The 21,799-nt window shown below is 44.4% G+C and overlaps 1 protein-coding gene across 3 annotated transcripts in view; it reads right to left on the bottom strand.

Annotated features, from left to right (window-relative positions):
* The window catches only part of Alox5 (arachidonate 5-lipoxygenase), a 48,335-nt gene that overhangs the window by 23,587 nt on the left and 2,949 nt on the right, over window positions 1–21,799 (bottom strand). For 2 of the 3 annotated variants that reach the window (XM_048444449.3, XM_085686939.2), the window contains exons 2-3: window positions 16,104–16,302; window positions 11,980–12,061 (exon numbers count right to left, since the gene is read on the bottom strand). In XM_048444449.3, coding sequence (XP_048300406.1) covers window positions 11,980–12,061; window positions 16,104–16,302 — 281 coding nt within the window. Of the gene's footprint in view, window positions 1–11,979; window positions 12,062–15,841; window positions 15,984–16,103; window positions 16,303–21,799 lie in introns of those variants that run through there. The other variant, XM_048444450.3, reaches the window with a different exon arrangement.

The raw sequence follows: 21,799 nt of genomic DNA, 5'->3' as shown, positions 1-21,799 counted from the left end.
AATGAAACATTTATAGCTAAGGCTTAAAACCTAATAGCCATATATAAGAGAAAACATGCAGTATATGAAATTACACCATATGGAGTACTAATACTCTCCCCAAGAGCCCAAGAGTAGCTAGCAAAAACTCCAGTACCAGGAATGAGAAACGCCTTTTGAGTTGTGATTGAGGAATCAAAGAGAGTTCTCAAAACAATATGGGCTGTTGCTGTTGTACTTGGTTGCCTCCCAGAAGTTAAAAGTAAATCCTAATTGTTGAGGACACCATGCACTTTGGACATAGGTCTAGGAGGATTTCTGCTGGAAAGAAGCCAAAAGCATGCCTCTGAGGACTAGCTTTTATGGTGCCACGAGGTAAGGCAAATGTCAATCATTTTAAACAGCTGTGGTTGCCTATAAACCACAATGACCATCATGCAAGATATCCCTAAAGGGGCAGTAGTGGTACTTATGCCTGGCAGACACCAACAACTGTCTACTTGGACTCAAAGCCTAGCTTACAGAAAAGAAATCACTCCTGGCAATGGAAACCTAGCCAACTGCAGCTTGGCTAGGGAGGTCACAGACCATAGGTAGAAGAGACTCTATTACTACCAATTTTCCAAACCAGTATAATTCTTAATGGCATTCTGAATATTTACCTCTACACCCGCAGACAAGTGTAACATTCACCCCTCACAAAAACCTCTTTTACATGGAAAGGAAACCATTACAGAAAGTCAAAACTAGCCCAAACAAGAAAACAAATGAATATGTGGTATCCAGCCCTAGTGGGTATATCTTCCAAACTCCAGCACCTAAGACTCAAGAAGCACCACAGAAGAAGGGGGCGGAAAGACCGTGTCAGAATACCACAAGGTCTTCTGTGTGATTGTCCCTTCGACATACAACAGGGAACCTACACCCATGAGATCCCAACAACATAGATGTCGAAAAAGAACCTGCACAGTTCCAAAACAATTGACATCCCCACATAGACTGGGGGAAGTCTCACAAGCAACTAACAACTTCTGAGAGAGAGAGAGAGAGAGAGAGAGAGAGAGAGAGAGAGAGAGAGAGGCAGTCTTGCCCAGAGTCTTGCTTTGCTATCCAATACCAAGACACGTGTATGTTATACTTAGGGACAAGGACTCAGCAGGTTGTATTTATATGCTGATTTTTTTAGATGCCTATGTATCAACACTGGTTAAAGAAGGCTCTGAATTGGGGGATGGGTAGACATTGGAGGGGTCAGAGTTAGGAGAGGTGGGAAATGATGTAATCCTATTTTAATTAAATTACAAAAAGATTTTTAAAATACTTATTTTTAATTTAAATATTTAATGTCTATTCATTTAATTGACAAATAAAAATTATACATATTTGTACTGAATTTAAAAAAAAGACTTTTTGGTTGGTTAGCTGCCTGCTTCTCTTATCTGTTGCATTTTTCCCCTTTAGGCTGTGTTCTCAATTATTTTAACTTGAGGAGTAATATTGCTATTATATGTTACATGTAAATGTTTTGTCAGATGCAGAGGGAAGAAGAAAGGCAGACTGAGATCATGATAGCTGGTAAAACCAGCCTAAATAAAGGATGTCTTCCTGAGCAACTTCAACAACAAGCTCTCTGTTCCGAAGACTGCTCTCTTGCTTGCTTAACCTCGAGTTTATCAGTTCCTCAGAATTAGCCTTCTTAGTGTCATAGACATAAAGCATCACTCGGCTTCTACATACCCAAGATGAGATGCTTACCCAGCACAACTGTGAACTAATGCCTTCAGAAAAGAAAGCCGCCCTTATTCTAAGGGTTTTACAGGGCTGCTCAACTGACTAGAACTTTGTTTTGAAGAGTTAGCATTGCGGATCTAGAGAAGAACTATCTTGGGCCACTTTTGACGCCTTAATAGCCAATCTTTGCCTCCCTCTATGTCTGACTTCTCTTCCTTTCAGCCATCAGGGAAATTCTGGGCTGTACTAACAGGCCAGTAGCTCCTTCACCAACCCCACAACTGAGACTCCCACCAGGCAGCACTAATACCTCTAAAAGGTCTTCCGCGACTGGATGTAGCTCGCACAACTGGTGTTCCTATTGATGTGTTTGGAAAATGCAAGGCTCTCTCTCGCTCTGTGAGTATGGAAGCCTATGGCATCGCTTCTGTGTGGGAGCACTGCATTCCCAGCAACCCAGGCAAACTCCCAGGCCAGGCTCATTCATATTCGCTTCCCAATACAGAATCTCATTTTCTGTGAGGTGAGAACTTTTCATTTTGGAGATGGACCTGCCAGTGACTAAAGGAGACATACATCAGATTGCAGATTGCTTCTCGGCAGTGCTGTTTGTAATATCCAAAACAAACACAACTGTAGACTGAGCAGAACATTCACCAGAAGGGGAATTATTGGCTATGTCTGTAGTGATATGTATAACCCAAGAATATGCAGCAATGTAAAAAGAAGAAAGCACACAGTCACCCATTAGACTGATAAAGATGGAAATGTCTCAGATGGAAGGTGTTGATGATGCAGGGGAATGACACCTTCCAGCAGCAGCAGATGAGGGTGGAAAGGGACAGAACACTTGCACAGTCACCGAGGTCCAGAACACTCAGAAGATGCACACACCTAACAGTTCTACAGATCTACTTCTAGGCATGTTCCTAGAGTAAGCTCCCACAAGAGCATGGGCAGGCGTCAGACGTCACTTGGCTCAGTCCCAAAGCACTAGGAGGTACCCACGGAATTATCAGCAGGTGGCCAAATGAACATGGTACAGTGGTACCCACGAATGATGCAGCCAGAGCTGGGGGTGGAGTGCTTGCTTGCTTAGCAGCTGAGAGATGCCGAGTTCAATTTCCATCACCACAAAAACAAAAATGTATGATGAGTTTAACTCTACAGAAATTAAAAGGAAAGAATAGCCATGTGTGTCAACGGTTGGTCTGTAGAACATGATGAAAGAAACCGCAAGGCACCAGAAGTATTGTTTCATGGATGTGAGAGCCCCCTCCCCCACCCCCAGCTACAGTATACTGTGTCACATGCCCAGACAGTGCATCAGAGAGGGCCGGTGTCACCTGGGCCCTGTCTGTCCTCTTTTCCAGAAGGGCTACTGAGGAATGCCAGCAGCTTTCTGGAACTATTCTCTGCTCTTGCCCAGCTTCCATACTGTAATATGAAAAATCCTTGAGAAAGGGGAACCTCAGGATTGTGCAGACAGTGCACAGTTCAGTACTTCCTGACCGGAAATGGCGGTAGTGGTGGGGATGGTGGTGGGGAGGGTGTGGGGGCTGAAACAAGCAGCCGACTGAAAGGAGGAATAAAATGGCAATAAAAGCTGAGGAAGAGACAACACTCATAAAGCCCTCTGATCCTCTCCGCAGGTCCAGGCTGTGGTGAAGCTGAATGGCTTCCTGAAGGTCAGGCTAGTTGCCATTTCTCAGGTGAATGGACAAGAAGTCTAAACCGGGTCTAGATGTTCGTGGCTGACAACCAGGTAAGTTAATCTCGTGCTCTGTCTTAATTCATCCCACAAACTAGAAGACTGATAGGACTTTATAAAGGGCCTTGTCACAGGAGGTTGAAGGAGAGAAGAAAAACGAAAAAGCATAGAAACGCCACGCCCGTGGGAGGGAAGACAGACTCGTGGGTTTCGTGTACTCTATCAAGTACAGAAGTACCAAAATACATCAAACGGTGCTGAGCAGAAAGACTTGCACACACATGGTATTTTAGCACAACTACCGTAATCAGGTTACTTTCTCATACTAGGCACTAAGGGTACAAGAGTTTTAAACTCTGTAATTGTGAAATAGGGTGTGTAAACACACATCTCTGTCTCTCTCAACCCCTAAACATCTCTCTAACCGCTTCCCAGGTCAGCTAGAGTGCCATCAACCCCTACTCCTAGCAACAGTATCCTCAATTTTCTTTTCTTTTTGAAACAGGCCGGCCTTGAACCTCTGGGACTAAAACCAATTCTCTTGTTTAGCCTCCCATGTGAGCTAGGACAATAGGCACACCACCATGTCCAGTCACCTTTTCTAATGTGATGATATTGATCCTCCAGTGCCACTTGCTTCCCTAACCAGTACAATACAGACCTCATGGCCAGCTGGACATGTTTCTGGCATCATGCCTTCATCATGTGATCATCCACGTTGGTCTGTTAGTTCACTGATGGACTGACTATTACCTGCAGGTGTGAGGTGAAATAAACCCATTTCCTCCTCAACTTGCTTTTGGTCATGGTGTTTATTACACAAACAGAAACCCTCACTAAGTTACTATGAATATTGGTGTGAAGGTTTTTGGGGTTGACACATGGCGCAGGTATTATTGCTAACATCCTTGCAGTGCAGGTGACTGGGCACTACCATTAGCCACACCCCTAATTCTGGCTGTGTGATTCATGGAAACACATCTGATCAGATGACCCTGCTGGCAGTATGCTGGGATTTGATTCCGGCCCCCTCCTTGGCAGCACTTGGTTAGGGTCTGTTTTTTTATTCTTGCCAGAGTTCTTTATATATTTTGAATTCAAGCCCCTTACTGGATGCAGTTTGCAGACATTGGTTCATTCCACCTTTTTACTGCTTTGATGGAGTTCTATAAAGTATGGAAAATTCAAGTTTTGACAAAATCCAGCTTGGCGATTATCCCTGTGCTGTGAGTGCTCTTGGTGTCAAATCATAGAGGCTTTGTTGAGCCCAGCCAGGAAGATTTGCTTCTTCTCGCTACATGTTGTATATATTCTGTTCTTACATTGAAGCCTATCCTACATTTTTAGTTAATTAAAAAATTATATATTTTTAGGGATATAATTCTTACACCATAAAATTTACTCAATGAAAGCCAATAATTCAAGTCTTTTTTTTTTGCATATTCCCAGATCTAGAAAACCATCACCATATTAAATTTTAGAACCTTTTTTTTTTCCTAATGATTTCTGAAAGGAACCCATGTTGTTAGCCATGACTGCTATCACTGGCCCTTCTTTGTTCCTAGGCAACATCTATAGCTTGGATAAATGTCCTCTGAAGGCTAGTGAATTAAAGGCTTGAACTCCTGCTAATGGTGTTCCTGGGGAGTTGGGGAACCTTTAAAAGAAGTGTAGAAGAGGCACACTCTTGAGGGGACGTTGGGCCCTGGGCCCTTTTGTCTGCCTTCCAGCTGCTGTGAGGTAGGTAGCCTTGCTCTCTACCACTGACTCTGTCATAATGCACATCTTCCACACAGGGCAACACCATGGGTCCTCCTGGCTGTGGACCAAAACTTCCAGAATATGATCCAACATAATCATTTCACATTTTAAGTTATTTTACCTCAGATAGTTTTCAATAAGGAAAAGCTGACTATGATGGCCAATGCTGATGGTGCACTTGACAGAACTTACACTCACTGAGGTGGTAAACCTCAGGGCACACTCGTGAGGTAGTTGAGAGAGTGTCGGTATTTGGTATGGGAAGACCCACCTTAAATGTAGAAAGTATGTTCCAGAGCTGAAATCCTGGACAACTAAAAAGAAGAAAGAATGTAGAGCACCCTGCTTCAATTCTCTCTCTTCCTGCCTGGGCTCAGTGTGACCAGCTCCTCATGCTCTGCCTCCATGTCTTCCCCCAGACTGTATAAAAATTCAGAACATCTGACAAAAAATCCTAAAGCAAAACTTTCTCCTTCAGTGGCCTTTGTCAGTGTTTGCCCAGCCAAGAAAGCAGTAGGCCATCTGTAAGATTAGTACCGGAAGGGAGGTATCGCCGTGACAAAGCTGACCACCTGGCTCTTTTCCATATGTGTTTATTTACTCCCTGTCATTCCCCACCCGTGTGCACACGTGCGTGTGTGTGCATGCTTGCCAGGACGTGTGTGGAGGTCAGAGGACAACTTTTAGGAGTCTCTTCTCTCTATCTACAGAAAGTGAATGAAGTACTGATAGCTGCTACAGCACGCATGAGTCTAGAAAACATGTTAAATAAAAGAAGCCACTCACAGAATGTCGTTGCTTGTATAATGCATTTGGTAAGGAATGCTCAGTTAGGGCTGATCTAAAGCAGCAATGCATTTGGTAAGGAATGCTCAGTTAGGCTGATCTAAAGAAGCAATGCATTTGGTAAGGAATGCTCAGTTAGGCTGATCTAAAGCAGCAATGCATTTGGTAAGGAATGCTCAGTTAGGCTGATCTAAAGCAGCAATGCATTTGGTAAGGAATGCTCAGTTAGGCTGATCTAAAGCAGCAATGCATTTGGTAAGGAATGCTCAGTTAGGCTGATCTAAAGCAGCAATGCATTTGGTAAGGAATGCTCAGTTAGGCTGATCTAAAGCAGCAATGCATTTGGTAAGGAATGCTCAGTTAGGCTGATCTAAAGCAGCAATGCATGTGTTTTGGCATTAGTTGTTTCTTCCTAGCTGTAAAAAAAAACTTTGACAAAGCCACTTTATAAGGGAATGTTTACCGCAGTACCCAATTCGAAGGTCCAGTCCATCTTGGTGGGGAAAACACAGGGGAGGGGGCTCTTCCCACCTCAATTAACCCGATCTGAAACCTCCCTCACAGACACACCCAGAGATTTATTTCCTAGGTAACTCTAGATGCTGTCAACTTGACAAGATTAACCATCACAAGTGCCCCCCTTGTTAATTTGACACCCAAGCATACCACTTGTAAGCCATAACCTTCCACCCTTGCTCTCCACAGGTGCATGACAATCATATAATGCAAAATAAGTTGAGTCCATCTCTAAAAGCCCTCAAAGCTTCCAAGTTCATCCAGAAGTTCAAAGTCTCCTCCGAGACAAGGAAATCTCTTTCACTGGAGACCTGGATAAGAGCAGTCAGCAGTAGCTGTGGTACAGGCTAGATGCTATCCTGCTAGAAATTTCCTCTGTCAAATATATTAGTCTATTATTATTTAACGACACTTCATGCAAGTTCTCAGGCCATGGGCAGAATGAAGCCAGATTCTGTGACAGAATATCACGAAATGGACTCCAGCTCAATCACCAGTAAAGACCTGTTCTTCTCTGAAAACTCATGAATCGTGTTTCCACTCTCCATATTTCTCTCAGCACTTGAGTCTTTTGAAGTCCCACCAAGGTGGTTCATTAAGCTGTAGTTGAAGCATTACAGGGCTTCTCTAGCCCGAAGGTTCAAACTGTTATGTATTCCTCCTGTTTGCCATCTCCAAAGGCTCTTAAAGAACCACACAGTGGGAACGACAAGATGGCTCAGCAGGTAAAGGTGCTTACCACCAAGCCTGATGAGCTGAGTTGCATCCCTGGAACCCAGATAAAATTATGCAAGTATATAACATGTTATCCTTCCATCCATTAATAAACATTAAGTTGTACACATCTTTGGATTACTGGGGTTATTAGCACAACATTCATGCATATAGAAGTTTTCGTGTGGACATACATATTGGGTGTCTTTCCCATCAGTGTGACTTAAACACAACTTCATGGAGGAAGTTCTGTTTTGTTCAGTTTGAGGGATCTTGTCCATCATGGTGGGGAGAATGAGGTGTAATAGAGCCATTCATGGTGGCCATGAAGTGAAGGAAAGGAAATGCCAGGGCCCTCCTTGCCTTTTCCCTTTTCTCCCTTTATTCCATCTAAGACTTTAGGGTTGTAGGATGAAGCAGCTCATGTTCAAGCTAGGCCTTTCTTACTTATTTAATTCTCTCTGGAGCTCACAGGCACACTGATCTATATGTGTGCCTCCTTCTCCTGTATAATTCTGTATCAGGTCAATTGGCAGTGAACATTAACCATCCCAACATATGCATTTTCCAGACATCTAATGCATCAAGCACCTCTCTTTTCATATGTTTATTACCCATTTCTATATTTTTCTTGAAGAAATGTCCATTTATTTGGACTTTGAATTCTTGCCCATTTTTAAATTGTATTTTTTGTCTCTCCCATGCTCTTCGGTAGATAGAATTAACATAGTAAAAATGGCAATCTTACCAAAAGCAATACAGATTCAATGCAATGCCCATCAAAATCCCAGAAAAATTCTTAACAGACCTCGAAAGAATGGTACTCAACTTCATATGGAAAAGCAAAAAACTCAGGATAGCCAAAACAATCCTATACAAGAAAAGAACTTCTGGAGACATCACAATCCCTGACTTCAAACTCTACTACAGAGCTACAGTACTGAAAACAGCCTGGTATTGGCATAAGAACAGACAGGAGGACCAATGGAACCAAATAGAAGACCCGAATATTAATCCACACACCTTCGAAAACCTGATTTTTGACAAAGAAGAAAAAAGATATCAAATGGAAAAAAGAAAGCATATTTAACAAATGGTGCTGGCATAACTGGATATCAACATGTACAAGAATGAAAAAAGACCCATAAATATCACTATGCACAAAACTCAAGTCCAAATGGATCAAAGACCTCAGCATAAAGCCAGCCACACTGAACCTTATAGAAGAGAAAGTGAGAAGTACACTTGAATGCATTGGCACAGGAGACCACTTCCTACATATAACCTCAGTAGCACAGACACTGAGAGAAAAATTAATAAATGGGACCTCCTGAAACTGAAAAGCTTCTGTAAAGCAAAGGATATGGTCAACAAGACACAATGATAGCCTACAGAATGGGAAAAGATCTTCACTAATCCCACATCAGACAGAGGTCTGATCTTCAAAATATACAAAGAACTCAAGAACTTGCTCATCTTTTGATGGGTTTTTAAGAGTTCTTTATAGCCCAGTGGTGGTGGCACACACCTCTAATCCCAACACTTGGGAGGCAGTGGCAGGAGGATCTCTATGAGTTCAAGGCCAGACATTATCTACAGAGCTAGTTCCAGGACAGCCAGAGCTACACAGAGAAACCCTGTCTTGAGAGGGAAAAAAAAGTTCTTTATATAGTTTGGATATAAGTCTTTAGTCAAATAAATGATTTGCCAATATTCTTTCTCATTCTGTGGGTTCTTTGAGTGTAGGTGTGTTTGTATACACACATGTGCCCATTCATGTGGAGGTCAGAGGCTCTTCAGGAGTCATCCACCTGCTTTTGAGAAAGGTGTCTCACTAGATAGGAGCTCACCAAGTAGGCTAGGCTGGCTGGGTAGAGAGCCCCAGGATCTACCTGCCTCTGCACTTCCAGCACCAGGATTCCACATACATGCCTGACTGGATGTTTTTGTGTGTGCTGGTACATGTATGTGGTAGGGATTGGTGAACAACAGAGGTTGGTGTTGGGTGTCCTGGATCACTTTTTACTGTATTTCTTGAGACTAGATCTCTTCACTGAGTCTGGACTCTGTGATTTAGCTAGACTGACCAGTCACCTCGGGTGAGCCACCTTCTCTGCCCCCAACAGTGCTGGGGTTCTAGACATGCATTGCAGCTCTTGGCTTTTACATGGCTGCTAATGACTCGAACTTAGGTCCTCATGCTTGTGTGGCAAGCATTTTATTCACTAGGTGGTCTCTCCAGCCCCACAGCTTTTCTCGGTGTCGATTCTGGGGGTCAGACTCTCCCCCCGCATGCTCATAAGGCAAATGCTTTCTCACCAGAGTCTTTCACTTCATTTCCTTTGTGGTGTCCTTTGAAACATAAAAGCTTTAAATTTTGATGGTGAAAAAATCATCTATTTTTCTCTTGCTACATATGTATGTATCTTAGCACCATTTATTAAAAAGGCCATTCCTTTATCCATTGATGTGACTTACTGATTCTATCAAAAATTAATTGACCATAAATATAAGGGCTTGTTTCTGGACTTCAAATTCTATTTCATTGATCCGTGTATCTATCCTCGTGATTCAGCTACATTTCCCTGAATTTTACAGTTGTTAGAAATCTGGATGTTGAGAAACATAGATTCTCTTAGTTTTCTTATTTTCAAGATTGATCTGGTGATTTTGGGTACCTTACATTTCCATCTGGATTTTAGGAATATCTTGCCAATTTTGTTTAAAACAATACTAGCTGGGATTTTAACAGTGATTGCATTGAATTTCTGTATCATTTTTGGGAGGAAGTATTGTAATTTTAACAAAACTAAGTCCTTTGATCCATGAACATGAAGTATTTTGTCTTAGTTAGGTCTTCTGGAATTAAATCTTTTCAACAACGTTTTAGAGTTTTGTTGTGTTTGCCTTAGACTGTGTTTGTGAAATTTCTTAGCATATATTCCATTGATTTTGACATTATTGTAGAAAATTTTTTCTTTTGTTATAATGTATAGAATTTTTAATTTAGTTTATATCTTGTAATCTTGCTGGTTTATTGGTTCTTTCATAGAATAATTACATTTTGGTGAATTTATTAGGTATATAAAATATTGTGTCTTCCATGAATGGTGGTTGTGCCAACCTTTTTCTTTTTCTTCTCTAAGTGACCAGATAGAGACTTCAGCGAACTACTGAGTAGAAAAGTGGACATCCCATCACGGTCCTAGCTCTTAGGGAAAGCAGTCTGTCGTGGGAGTTTTCTACAGATGTTCTTTATTGTGCGGAACAAGCTCCCTTTAACTTTAATATTTTGAGTGTTTCATCATGAAAGGATGTTGAAATTTCTTATTGATTTTTGTTTTGTTTTTCTTTTTTTTGGGGGGGGGATAGGGTTTCTATGTCTAGCCCTGACTGTCCTGGAACTTGCTCTGTAGACCAGGCAACTCCCAGAAATCTGCTGCCTCTGCCTCCCCAGTGCTGGGATTAAAGGTGTGCACCACCACTAGCCTTTTGAATTTTATCAAATGCCTTTTTGGATGTGTGTGTGTGTGTGTGTGTGTGTGTGTGTGTGTGTGTGTGTGTGTGTGTATGTATGATTGCAGGTGCTTTTGTTCTTTATTGATATATATTAGACTAATAAAATTTTGAATATTCAAAAGCACTGTATACTTAGGGAAAAGTCTCATCTGTTAATACCCACATGAACTTGACTTACTAATATTTTGTTGAAAATTTCTCCAGTTGTATTCTTGAGAGATATTTGTTTCTTGCTCTCTTTTTAATGATGTCTTTGCCTAGTATTTGTACAATATTGGTATCATACAATGAGTGAAATATTGCCTATTCTGGGGGAAAAAAATCTATGTAAGATTTAGAATAATTCCTTAATGTTTTCTAGAACTTACCCATGAAGCTACTTGGGACTGAGTTTTTAATTTATAGAAAACCTGAAAATTGTTAACTCAATTATATTAAATGGGGTTAGTCTATTCAAATCATCTTTTTTCTGTGTGTGTGTGTGTGTGTGTGTGTGTGTGTGTGTGTGTGTGTGCAGGCATGCATGTGCAATAGCATATGGAGGTCAGAGGTCAACTTTTGGAGCTGGTCTCACTGTTCACCTTTTGAGATTCATGCTCTCATATTGTTCTGCTGTGCTAATATTTCAGGCTGGCTTGGTATGAGAGCTTCTCGGTGCTTCTCTTGTCCCCACACTCCATCTTTCTGTAGCAGCGCTAGGTTTACAGATGTAGCCACTAGTCCAGCTTGTACGCCTGCTCCATGGGTCAGGCTTGCACGGTGTTTGCCTTTACCCCCTGAGTCAGCTCCCTGCCCTGGATCTTCAAGTCCAGTTGACAGTTTTTGCCTTTCTATGATTTGTCCATTTCATCTCTGTTGGTGTACAGTTGTACGTAGTATCCTTTTTAGTCATTTAAATTGTTATAAAGTATTAATTCCCTCCCTCATGTTTAATTTGAATAATTTGGACCCTTTTTTTCTTGGTCACTTATGCAATGATTTCCAGTGTTGCTGTAGACTATGTATCACTTTTATTACTGAAATATTACAGGAAGATGTGAATAGTTAAGGCGGTCCACACGATAACGGGAAAGTGTCCAGGTGACTCACGCCCTGTGGCCCCATTTCCCCCAAGAGCGATATGACTGTTCTCAAGCTTTTTCCTTGACCCCCTTCACTTTCTCTGCCTGCAGAAGGAGGCAAGATGGTGGTCCATCTGCTGTGGCCACGGACCTGATATAGGCAGGACTACGCGTGGCCACTTGGCCCACACCGTAACTCACCGATACTGTTTTTGCCGCGTTTCCAGTTCTTTACGCCTGTGCTGCTTGAGAACGTGGATTTGGTCATCTCGGGCCAGCTTTGCTGTGAAGATAGGACAAATATGAGAGCAGTTGGAGGACGGGCAACGGCATCCACATGGTGCCCAGTGGTCAGGTTTTCCTCAGGAGCCTTCCCCTCAGCCCTCAACATTCTGCTTCTGCAGGAATCCCGGAGTCCCCAGTCCAGACCACATGTCCGTGTGTGTCCGTGTGTGCCAGTGTCTGTGTGTGTGTGTGTGTGTGTGTGTGTTTGAGACAAGGTCTCATAAGACTCAGGCTAGCCTGGAACTTCCTATTTGCCCAAGACTGGTGTTAAACTCCTGACCCTTCTACTTCTGCATTTCCAAGCGCTGGGATTATAGGCTTATTATCACATCAAGCTTCAGTGAGTATTTTTAAAGCACTGCAGAGTAGTTCTATAACACTTATGCTGAGATGGTATGGCAGTTGACTCCCGTGCTGCCAGAGAAAGCAGCGGGACTCTTGGCTCTCATGCTCCAGAGTCCATTTGGTTGCTTCATGGAGAAATGCAGGACACAAGTCCCGACATGCAGGACACTGTCCTGTTTCTTGTGCTATCTACACAGCAGGAAGGCTTTGATCTAAGACAAATGTGGTCACCTAGGCTATGGGTGTAGAAGAGATACAAGCAGACACAGAGTTGGGTTCTGTGGTTTGAAGTCATGCGACCCAGAGTAAGTTATCTTGACTGTCGCACACATGAGATGGCTACTTTTCAGGATCTTCGGGAGATGCTGGCATGAGAACACCACAAAGCGTTCTGTACAGTGTTAGTCCGCCTTAAATGTCCAGTAAAGAGAGTATGGGTTATCCCCATACCAGGCCTGAGATTTTCCTGCCTCTCTGCAAACCTGGGAAGTCACAGTTTTTTTGTCACTTGGCCTGGCCTGTCATCTCTCATTTCAGGAGCTTTGGCAAGTTGTTAAAGACTCTTAATACAGATGAATTGTAACCAACTGCACTCCAAGCTAAGGAAAATCCAGCAAGTACATAGAGTCCCAAGTAGGAAAATCTGAAAAGGTTATTATAATATATACCGTTATGTAGTAGTATAATGTAGTATACTATACACTTCAGCTATGTGAAATATTTCATTGCTCCGAACATTTATATTTCTGCAAAACACATTAAAATTAATGAAAAAAATAATAAAAACATTAAGGATCTCATTAGGTTTAGCAACCACAAAATTATTTCAAGGTGTTGTGATTGTTTCTCAGACACCCGCTCTCAGCTCTCTATTCTCTTACTGAAGACCCACCCCTCCCCTCCAGTTCTCAGAAAGCCCCTAGAGCTCTGGTATGTCTGACCTTGAGTATGAACTAGTTCTAAAGAGGAAGATCTAGACAACGGAGCAGGCTCAGTACCCCTGAGGTTGAGATGAGTCAAAATGGTGACAATACCTGTTGTCACTGGCTATGCTAGGCGTGCCTGTGAACATTTGATATTCTTTGCCAAATGCCTTAGATAGCCAGAATCGTCCTTGGCCACCTAAGCAGCTCCATTTCTTTACCTGCTTTGGTATGAATAGACTTCCATGTACTTAACCCGTCAGGTTGACCCAAGAGAATGGATGGCTCAGTCTCCCCATCTATGAGACTCCAGTTAACAACTGATGGAACTTCCCAGGCTGAGAAGTTCTAAACTGAGTATAGAGGAACCCATGGCCAGCTCCCTAGGGGCTGGCAGGGACCCTGGAATGGACCATTTCCCCACACGTATGCTATGGATCCTGGGACCATAGTGACAGTCCTATCATTTTTATGATTACCAAGGTGAAGGGTAATTTTATGATTACACTGGATGTAGGCCATTGTGGGAAATGGGGTCCCTCATGGAGTGGGTCCTTCTCTTGTTGCATTGTTCAAAGCATTGGTTGTTATGCCATGTAGGCTAAATTGTGGCCACAAATAGTTTGGCATTCTTTAAATTGAGATGTTTCAGTGTCCTCCCCCTTCAAGAATAGATGGTGAAATTACACTGTACTGGTTCCAGACACAGGTCTGAAGTCTGGTAGCTTCTGTTCTCCCTCTCTTGGAATTCTTGCTCTTAGACATCAATTACCATGTAAGACATATAGCCACCCCGAACTCCTTAAGGAATGGAGTGTTGTGTAGAGATGGAGGCCGAGGAACCCTGAGTCATGTGAGAGAAGATCCATCTTTGAGGTGACCCCGCCAGCCCAAGTTAATGACACAGGGGACAAAGACGAATCACCCAGCAGAACCTTTCCAAGGTTCCAGACCTATATAATCATTAGTCAAATTAAATGACTGTTTAAAGCAAAGATGGTTAGTGGCTAATGGAACTTGTCAGCCAGATTATTTAGGTCCCTGAAGATCCCCACCATCTTATCTTGACTCTAAAGGTGACAAGAATGGCTTCCTTCAGTGGGCTTCCCATGAGACTCGGCTCTAAGAATAGACTAGAGTTCCAGGAGGTCCGGGGAGTGTATGTATGTCGAGGTGGTCTGGGTGTTTCCTCCCCACTCTGCTCTTGGTTGCCTCCTAGGATGTCCACTTCTCTTCCGAGGTCATAGCTCCTCATGGGGGCTGTCTTTAGAACACTTCCCTTCTGCCTTGCTCCTATGTTCTTCCCCTCTCTCAGCTCATCAGGCTTAGCCATGGCGCTGTCCCTACACTCAGAAGTGGCTCCTGCAGAGGAGACAACGCTTCCTAAAGTCTCTCTCTCAGCGTTTCCTTGAATCATTCTCATCTGCCTGCACCATCTTGTACACTGTTATGAAAAATTGCAGAATCTGTAGATGAAAGACTTCACTGAGAGCTTGGGTGGGGCAGACAGAAGATTCTAACACCTTCCAAACACTGTGTTAAGAAAAGCATCCTGTCCACAGCCTTTCTTGTCCTAGACACAAAATGATTTGAATGGTGAACGAGTGAGTGTATGTCTGTGTGTGTGTTTCTTGCTGTTGTTGGGGGAGGGGTGGTAGAAATCCTTCTAAACCCAAATATCCAGCCCAGAAATATTCTCAAAATTTGGCTGAAGTTCCCCACCAAGGATAATGGGATGTGACCCTGATGGTCAAAGGACACCAGATGGAAGTGAACTTTTTTTTTTGTTTCAGTTTTTTATCAAAAGGGGTGGTGGTTTAATTATCAACCCCATCTTGTCTCCATCTCCCAACTGTGAAGAACTAACCACGGCAGGGATCTGTGTCCCTGAGAAGTGTTCATTGCTGCCTTGGGAAGCAGCAGCTAAGCCTCTCAATGCAGTGGCATCTGGCAGGCATAGGCTCATCGTTCCAGCTGGAGTCTGAAAGCAAATCTCCAGGGCCATAGCTGGAAGGCATAAGCTTGCCAAGGCTTGACCCATGTGTATAATAAGCAGCTAGCATGCAAGGGTGTCAGTCGGGGCGGGCATTGCTTCCTTCTCTGACCCTCTGCACCAGCCAGCTGGGGGCCCCTGAAAAAGAATAACCCCTTAGAGAGTGCCAAACTGGGCACTGCACATCCAGGGTCTTGGGAAGCTAAAATAGCAGAACTGAAAGTTCAAGGCCAGTTTGAGCGATGTCGGAGGCTTTGTTTCAAAGCAAGCAGATAAAAACCAGGCGATGGTGAACTCCGGCTTGCCCCTGGCCCTTGGAATTGGCATTCTAGTTGGCAGTCTTAGCCTAACCCTCTTGTCTCCAGGCCTTCAGGAGGTGTCCCGTGGCTCTGAATACCCACCCCGCAATCTTACAGCAGACAGTTAGAGAATTTGGATTATGAGGCCATGCCCTAACCTGCAGAGCTCCCCATTTGCAGGACTATGCTCACAGTGTCCATTAAGAGACTCTCATTACCTAGTGGCAAGGGAAGAAGGCATCAGCTCCACATTTTCCCAGGACAGTGTACAGAGGGAGGCCACAGCTGGTGTGTGCCCTTGGGCTACTAACTCCACTCTAGAGCTTCTTAGTGCCCAGGAAGATCACACCTCCTACAATGGGCAGGTGTGCTCCACCCAAGAAGGCATTCTCACACCCAGAAATACGGCCCTCTGAGAAGGGGATACTTTCTAGTTTCCAGGAAGCCTAGGAGTGGCACGCAGCGGTCGGAACATCTTACCGCGCCCGTCCCGCAGGACAATCTCGCCCTCGCCTGTGATCCAACGGTAGCACGGGAACTCGATGTAGTCCCCGTGGGGGGTCTTCAGCGTGACGTACTTCAGGTACCAGTCATCGTGCAGCCAGTATTTGCGCTTCTCAATTTTGACGAGCTGGATCTCACCCAGTTCCTCATCCACAGTGACGTCATATGAGTCCACCTGGGCGGGACAACAGGAGAATCAACGGCTGCCCCCTGGGACTGAATGCTGAAGCCACTGAGAACATTCCTCCCTAAATGTGCTGCTCTCTCATACTAAATATCATCAGAGTTAAACTATCTAAACACGACCGCTTAAGCTCACGCTAGCCTTTGCCCTCTCATGAAGGTCTTCCTCGGAAGGAAAGCAGAAATCTGCACCATTAGACATGTTTAGCTACCTTGAATGTCCATAGCCACTCTGCCGGTCCTCCATACCCCAGCCCCCTTTCTTTATCACGAGCTTCTCATACATTTTAGCGCATAAACGATGGACTCTCACTGCTTTTGTGAGTCTTCATTTAATCTTAAGTAACACATGATATACATTGCAGCATTAAGCAAATTTGTGTGGTTTTCTCCTATTATTTTTGGCTTATGACAATTTAATTCTCAGACTTGCCTAATCAGAAGTGGTTTTGCTTTGTACCCAGTTAATCTTTATAGCTGACAGTAATCACACGTTTATAGAGTACAGCATGACATTTCAATACAAGCCTAGAAGGAACGTTGACAAACCAGGGCAATTAATATTTCTGTTACCTCAAACACTTACTCATCTGAGAAACATTAAAATTTTTCTTTTCTCCCAGCACTCGGGAGGCAGAGAGGCAGGTGGACCTCTGTGAGTTTGAGGCCAGCCTGGTCTACAGACTGAGCTCCAGGTCCGCCAGGGCTGGGATTGAAGGTGTGCACCACCACTGCCTGGTTTAGCCAAGATTCTTAAGGAATCCCTTCATTGAGGTACTTCACCGCCTGCGAGAAGCTGACTTTACACAGACAGGCTCTAGTGACCCTGGGGATGTCTTCAGCCTATGTATAACTCAAGCTGTAGGAGGCAAAGGTGATCAAGCTCCGGAAAATTCCTGCAAAGCCAGATTTGGTGAGGGTCCTCTTCAATTGCCCCTATGTTCTGGAGGATGCTGGCTGGCCCTTCCATGGAACAATCCTTTATAATGTACAAGTTCCTGCAGACAAATTACGGCTCCCACAGCACTCTTGAAGCTAGGGGAACTATGACATATATCAGAGAGAAGACACTGAGGCCCAGTAAGTCCCACATCAGCTATTACTAATACACAGATCTGGAATCCCATTTCATGCCTTCCTGTTCCAGCCACTTCATCTCTCTCTAGGTCTCAAGGCACCTGAAATGAATAAAGTAGATCTCATGGATTCAAGCCTTTCTGAGACAGATGACGTTCACAGCCACAGATGCTGGGAACAATTAGCATTTCTATGCATCCGTGGCACTTGTAGTAAGTGGAGACCACCCTGCTGCTAGAAGGTGCTACCCCAGACTGTGGACAGTGCTTCTACCTGGGCCTTAGTGACTGAGCTGTTGGATGCCCAGGGTTTGTCTGCCTCCTGCCTCCAGGGCATGGGTGGGCATGGCATCAGTACCCATGGCCTCTGGGTGGCCGGTATCTTTGTAGATTAATGACAGGCAAGGGGAAAGTGTTCCAATAACTGCCAGGTTCAGAAGCCTGGACTTTCAAGGCAAACATCCTGATTTTCCCTTGACAGAAGAACACAGAGTTCTACATGTGCTAATGAGACCCCATTGATCCCTATTTCTGTCCTTCTTCCTCCCAGCTACCAGGAATACTGGAAGACTTCCTACAAGGAGTGAGAAGTCAGGTGTTTTCACAAACCTCTCAGCTTTGGGTACACTGGGCAGTTTTTATATGGTGGCCATGGCCAAGTTCAGATGTTCAAGTCCCTTCACCCAGAAACAGTTTCTGAGCATGAAAGAGCCAGGCTTCTTTACTGGGATGACACATCTCAGGCCCTTTCAGAGAAGCCTGCCTAGCACCAGAGTGTCTTTCCTGTGGGACAGAGGCACATCCTGTCTGGATGTCCCCAAGAAAGATCTCTTTTGCTCTATAGACAGCAAGGGTCACTATCATGACCACGCAGAGAATAATGACCTAGGACCAGAAGAACCTCAAACAGGGGCACTGTCTACATTACAAGGTGGGATGAAGTCAGAAAGCCTCATGAGGTATCTAAGGGACTAGGGAAGAGATGTGGCTTCCACAGGAGTGGAGGAGGGAAAATCTCTACACTGAGATCTTCACTGTGTCAGAACTGAGGGGTTGTCTCACATTTCCTGGGGACTTGAGGGGACATTTAGAGGAACAAAATGAGGATAGGATGGTTTGGGACTGGACACAATCGAAGTGTATCCTCATGCTAAGTCCTACCCTTGTATGTGTGTGCAGAGCTCATAACCCTCCCATGGACCAAGATGGAGACTACATATCCATTTGAGGAGTCGGGGGAGGCCAGTGATAGGGAACATGGTCAGTGGGCTAGGTGACCTGGTGTTTGGGGCTTGGGTTCACGGTGTAGGCACAAACTGACTAGCCACATGGCCTCATCAAGTTGCTTTATTTCCTTCTCCTTCTCCTTGTCCTCTCCTCCTCTTCTTTCCCCTCTTTAATCTTCTTCCCCTCTTCTTCATTTTCATATTACTCCTCTTCCTCCTCTTTCTCTGCTCCCTCCTTGTCTTATTTTCCACCCCATTCTTCCTTTTCTTCCCCCTTTGCTTCCTGCTCCCTCTCTTTCCCCCTCCCTCTTCATCCCCATTCTTTACCTCCTCTACCCCTTTCTTCCTATCCCGCTCTTCTCTTCCCCTTCTCCTTGTTCTACTCTTCTTCTTCTTAGACATCCTCCCCCCTTTTTGTGGAGGACAGTAGATAGCCTCGGATGCCATTCCTCAGGCATTGCCACATCCACCCCAAGTCAGTGTTCCTTACTGGCCTAGAATCGCCAAAGTAGGCTAGGATGGCTAGCCAGAAAGCCCCAGAGATCCAACTGTCTCCTTATACCTAGAGCTAGGATTACAATGTGGCCTCAGGTCTGGCTTTTAAAAAAAACATGGGGTCTATGCATCAAGCTCAGGTCTTTTCTCTTGCAAGGTGAACACTTTATAATCCAAATATCTCCCCAGCTGTGTTTCTTCCTCTTTCAAGAAGAGATAGCAACTAGCTTGCAAGATCATTGAGAAATCAGAGTGGCAAGATGCTTAAGTAGCCTTCTTCTTCCAAGGGCACAGTCCACTGCCTGAATATGTTGGAACTATGTGGCCTCTGTTCTCAGACTCCAGGAGAGCTCATAAGGCACGGCACTCTGCAAGATCTGCCAGCAGCTAGAGCCAAACTTTGCACTGCAATTCACGCACAGCTCCATGTGCCCGTGGAGTGAGAGGAAGAAACTGAGCTCAAAACAGAGGGGAGTGGGGAACTCCTGTAAGGATGAGGGACAATGGGAAGGACTGGTAGTGCATGCAGAGGAGAGGGAAGTCAGCCTGTGGTCAGGACTAAAGGGCGGCCACCAAGGAAGCCTGGACCCAGCCCCAGGCCAGCTGCTTCAGGGGAAGTGGCTTTCCTGTGGTGTGGAGAGGCTGGAGAGGGTAGTCTTAGGGTGAGAAGAGATGACATCAGGAATGTTGGGGTGAACGAAGAGAGGGCACCCGTTCTAAAGTAAGAAAGATCTGAGGGGAAAGCTATGCACTTGGAGGCCATCTATACAGTTACACATGCTGACCCATGAGAAAGATACTAAGTAGTTTTTCTGGGGGAGGGGAAGCTGACCCTTCAGCACGCCCATAGTATAGTCACAGATAATGGGACCTTACAGGTCCCCACTCCACCTGGCTAAGGCCTCAGAGTTGCCCTGTGATGAGATCACTGGTCAGTCTTTTAGAGACTTAATCTGCTCTCTGATAGGATCTTCCCTAGGAGATCGAGGTCAGGCCTGCAGTCTGGCTTATCTCTGGTCAGCCCAGAGACTTTGCTGCCTGGCTTCACGTCTGGATGTGACAGGAGATAAACAGGGGTTGGGGGCTCAGCTAGAGCCCAGGAAGTCTTAGAGATAGACAATGCTACTTGTGGGTCTAGAACTGCAGAGTGTTGCTACCATAAGGTCACGACAAACAGCGAAAAGCCTCCCGCCCAGAAGATCCAGGGCAGCATATGCTGTCCCATAAAAGAAAGCCCCAGGAGGGTAGGTGGAGCCACCAACTATGCTGATCTCCTCCCTCCTTTCTTAGGGTTGAGTGTTCTGGGATCTCACCATGTTTTTCGTCTATTCTTTGACACCCTGAGTTCTTTATGGCGGGCATTGTGAGCAGTGCTCGGCACAGGTGCTCAGAGGATGTTGAGCACGAGAATGTGGATGATCACTCCACTTTACAGGGGTAGCTGAGGCTCGAGAGGCCAAGGGGGATGGTGTTGGTGAATGATTGACCACCTCAGAGCTGCAGAGAGTGAAGAGGAGTGATCAGGGGATTTCAGGTATGGAGAGCTGGCAGAACAATGCTCCCAATTCAGGGAACACACTGAGGAGGAAGGCTAGGACATAGCTCCCACAGACAGAACTGCATTGCCCAAAAAGATGGAGAGAGACACAAAAAACATGGAGTTCACTGGCTACGTCAGGAGGGGCCAGAAGGCTGATTTCACTTGCTGGTTTTTTTTTTAAACTCTGCTGTATATTTGGTTTTAAAGTTTCCAAATAGAGTCATACATCAATGACAAGGATATGTTTTTGGAAATGCATTGTGGGATAATTCTGTCATGATATATATACACACACACACACACACACACACACACACACACACATATATATATATATATATATTACACAAACATAGAAACATAGATATACATTATAGTACAAACCCAGGCTACATGGCATATCCTATTGCTCCTAAGTGGTATATCTACAGAATTTTATTATTCTTAATGCAGTACAATAATTTGTAATATAATCACAAGTGTTTATCTGCTTAAACATAGTGAATATACCAGGCAACAGGAAATTTCAGCTCTGTTATAATCTTACAATGACATCATCATATACGTGACCTGTTGTTGACATAAACATCATTACACAGTACATGACTATCTTAGCAAAACGTTAGTTGATCAGCTTCTGTTTGTGCTTTCTATCAGCATTTTATAAACAATCGTTCATTCATTTATTATTCCATCTCTGCCAGAGGACAACTTTGCATATTACTCCTCGGGCACTGCCCGCCTTCATTTATGTGTAACCCTTCTGAGGATGGCTGGGAGAGAAGATGGATCTCTCCTGAACTGAAGACATGACCCAGCTGGGCTGTCACTCTTGTCTGGGGTTCAATGAGAGACAGCTGGGAGGAGGAAGAGGTGGAACAGAGAAAGAGGGAGGTTGGAGGGCAAAAGAGAGACTAGGGGACAGGGAAGGAGGGGCGAAAAGGAAGAGATGCGAAGACCAAAATTTGCAGAGAATGAGAGTTGGACAGTAGATAGGAGGACGTGGAGACAGAAGTGGGGAAATGAGGCTGAACTGTGGGGGCTGAGAGGGTACAGAAGAGGGCAGTAAAAAGAAAGGAGAGTTCGAGAGTGAGTGGGGGCGGGGGCAAAGAAAGGAGAAAGAGGAGGATGAAGGGTAGAATGTAGGGGAAA

Source organism: Myodes glareolus, chromosome 3, assembly GCF_982192425.1.
Source record: "Myodes glareolus chromosome 3, mMyoGla1.1, whole genome shotgun sequence".
In the NCBI taxonomy this organism is placed as follows: Eukaryota; Metazoa; Chordata; class Mammalia; order Rodentia; family Cricetidae; genus Myodes; species Myodes glareolus.
The sequence above is the reverse complement of the archived record's forward strand: the minus strand, read 5'-3'. Positions and strand labels throughout refer to the sequence as shown.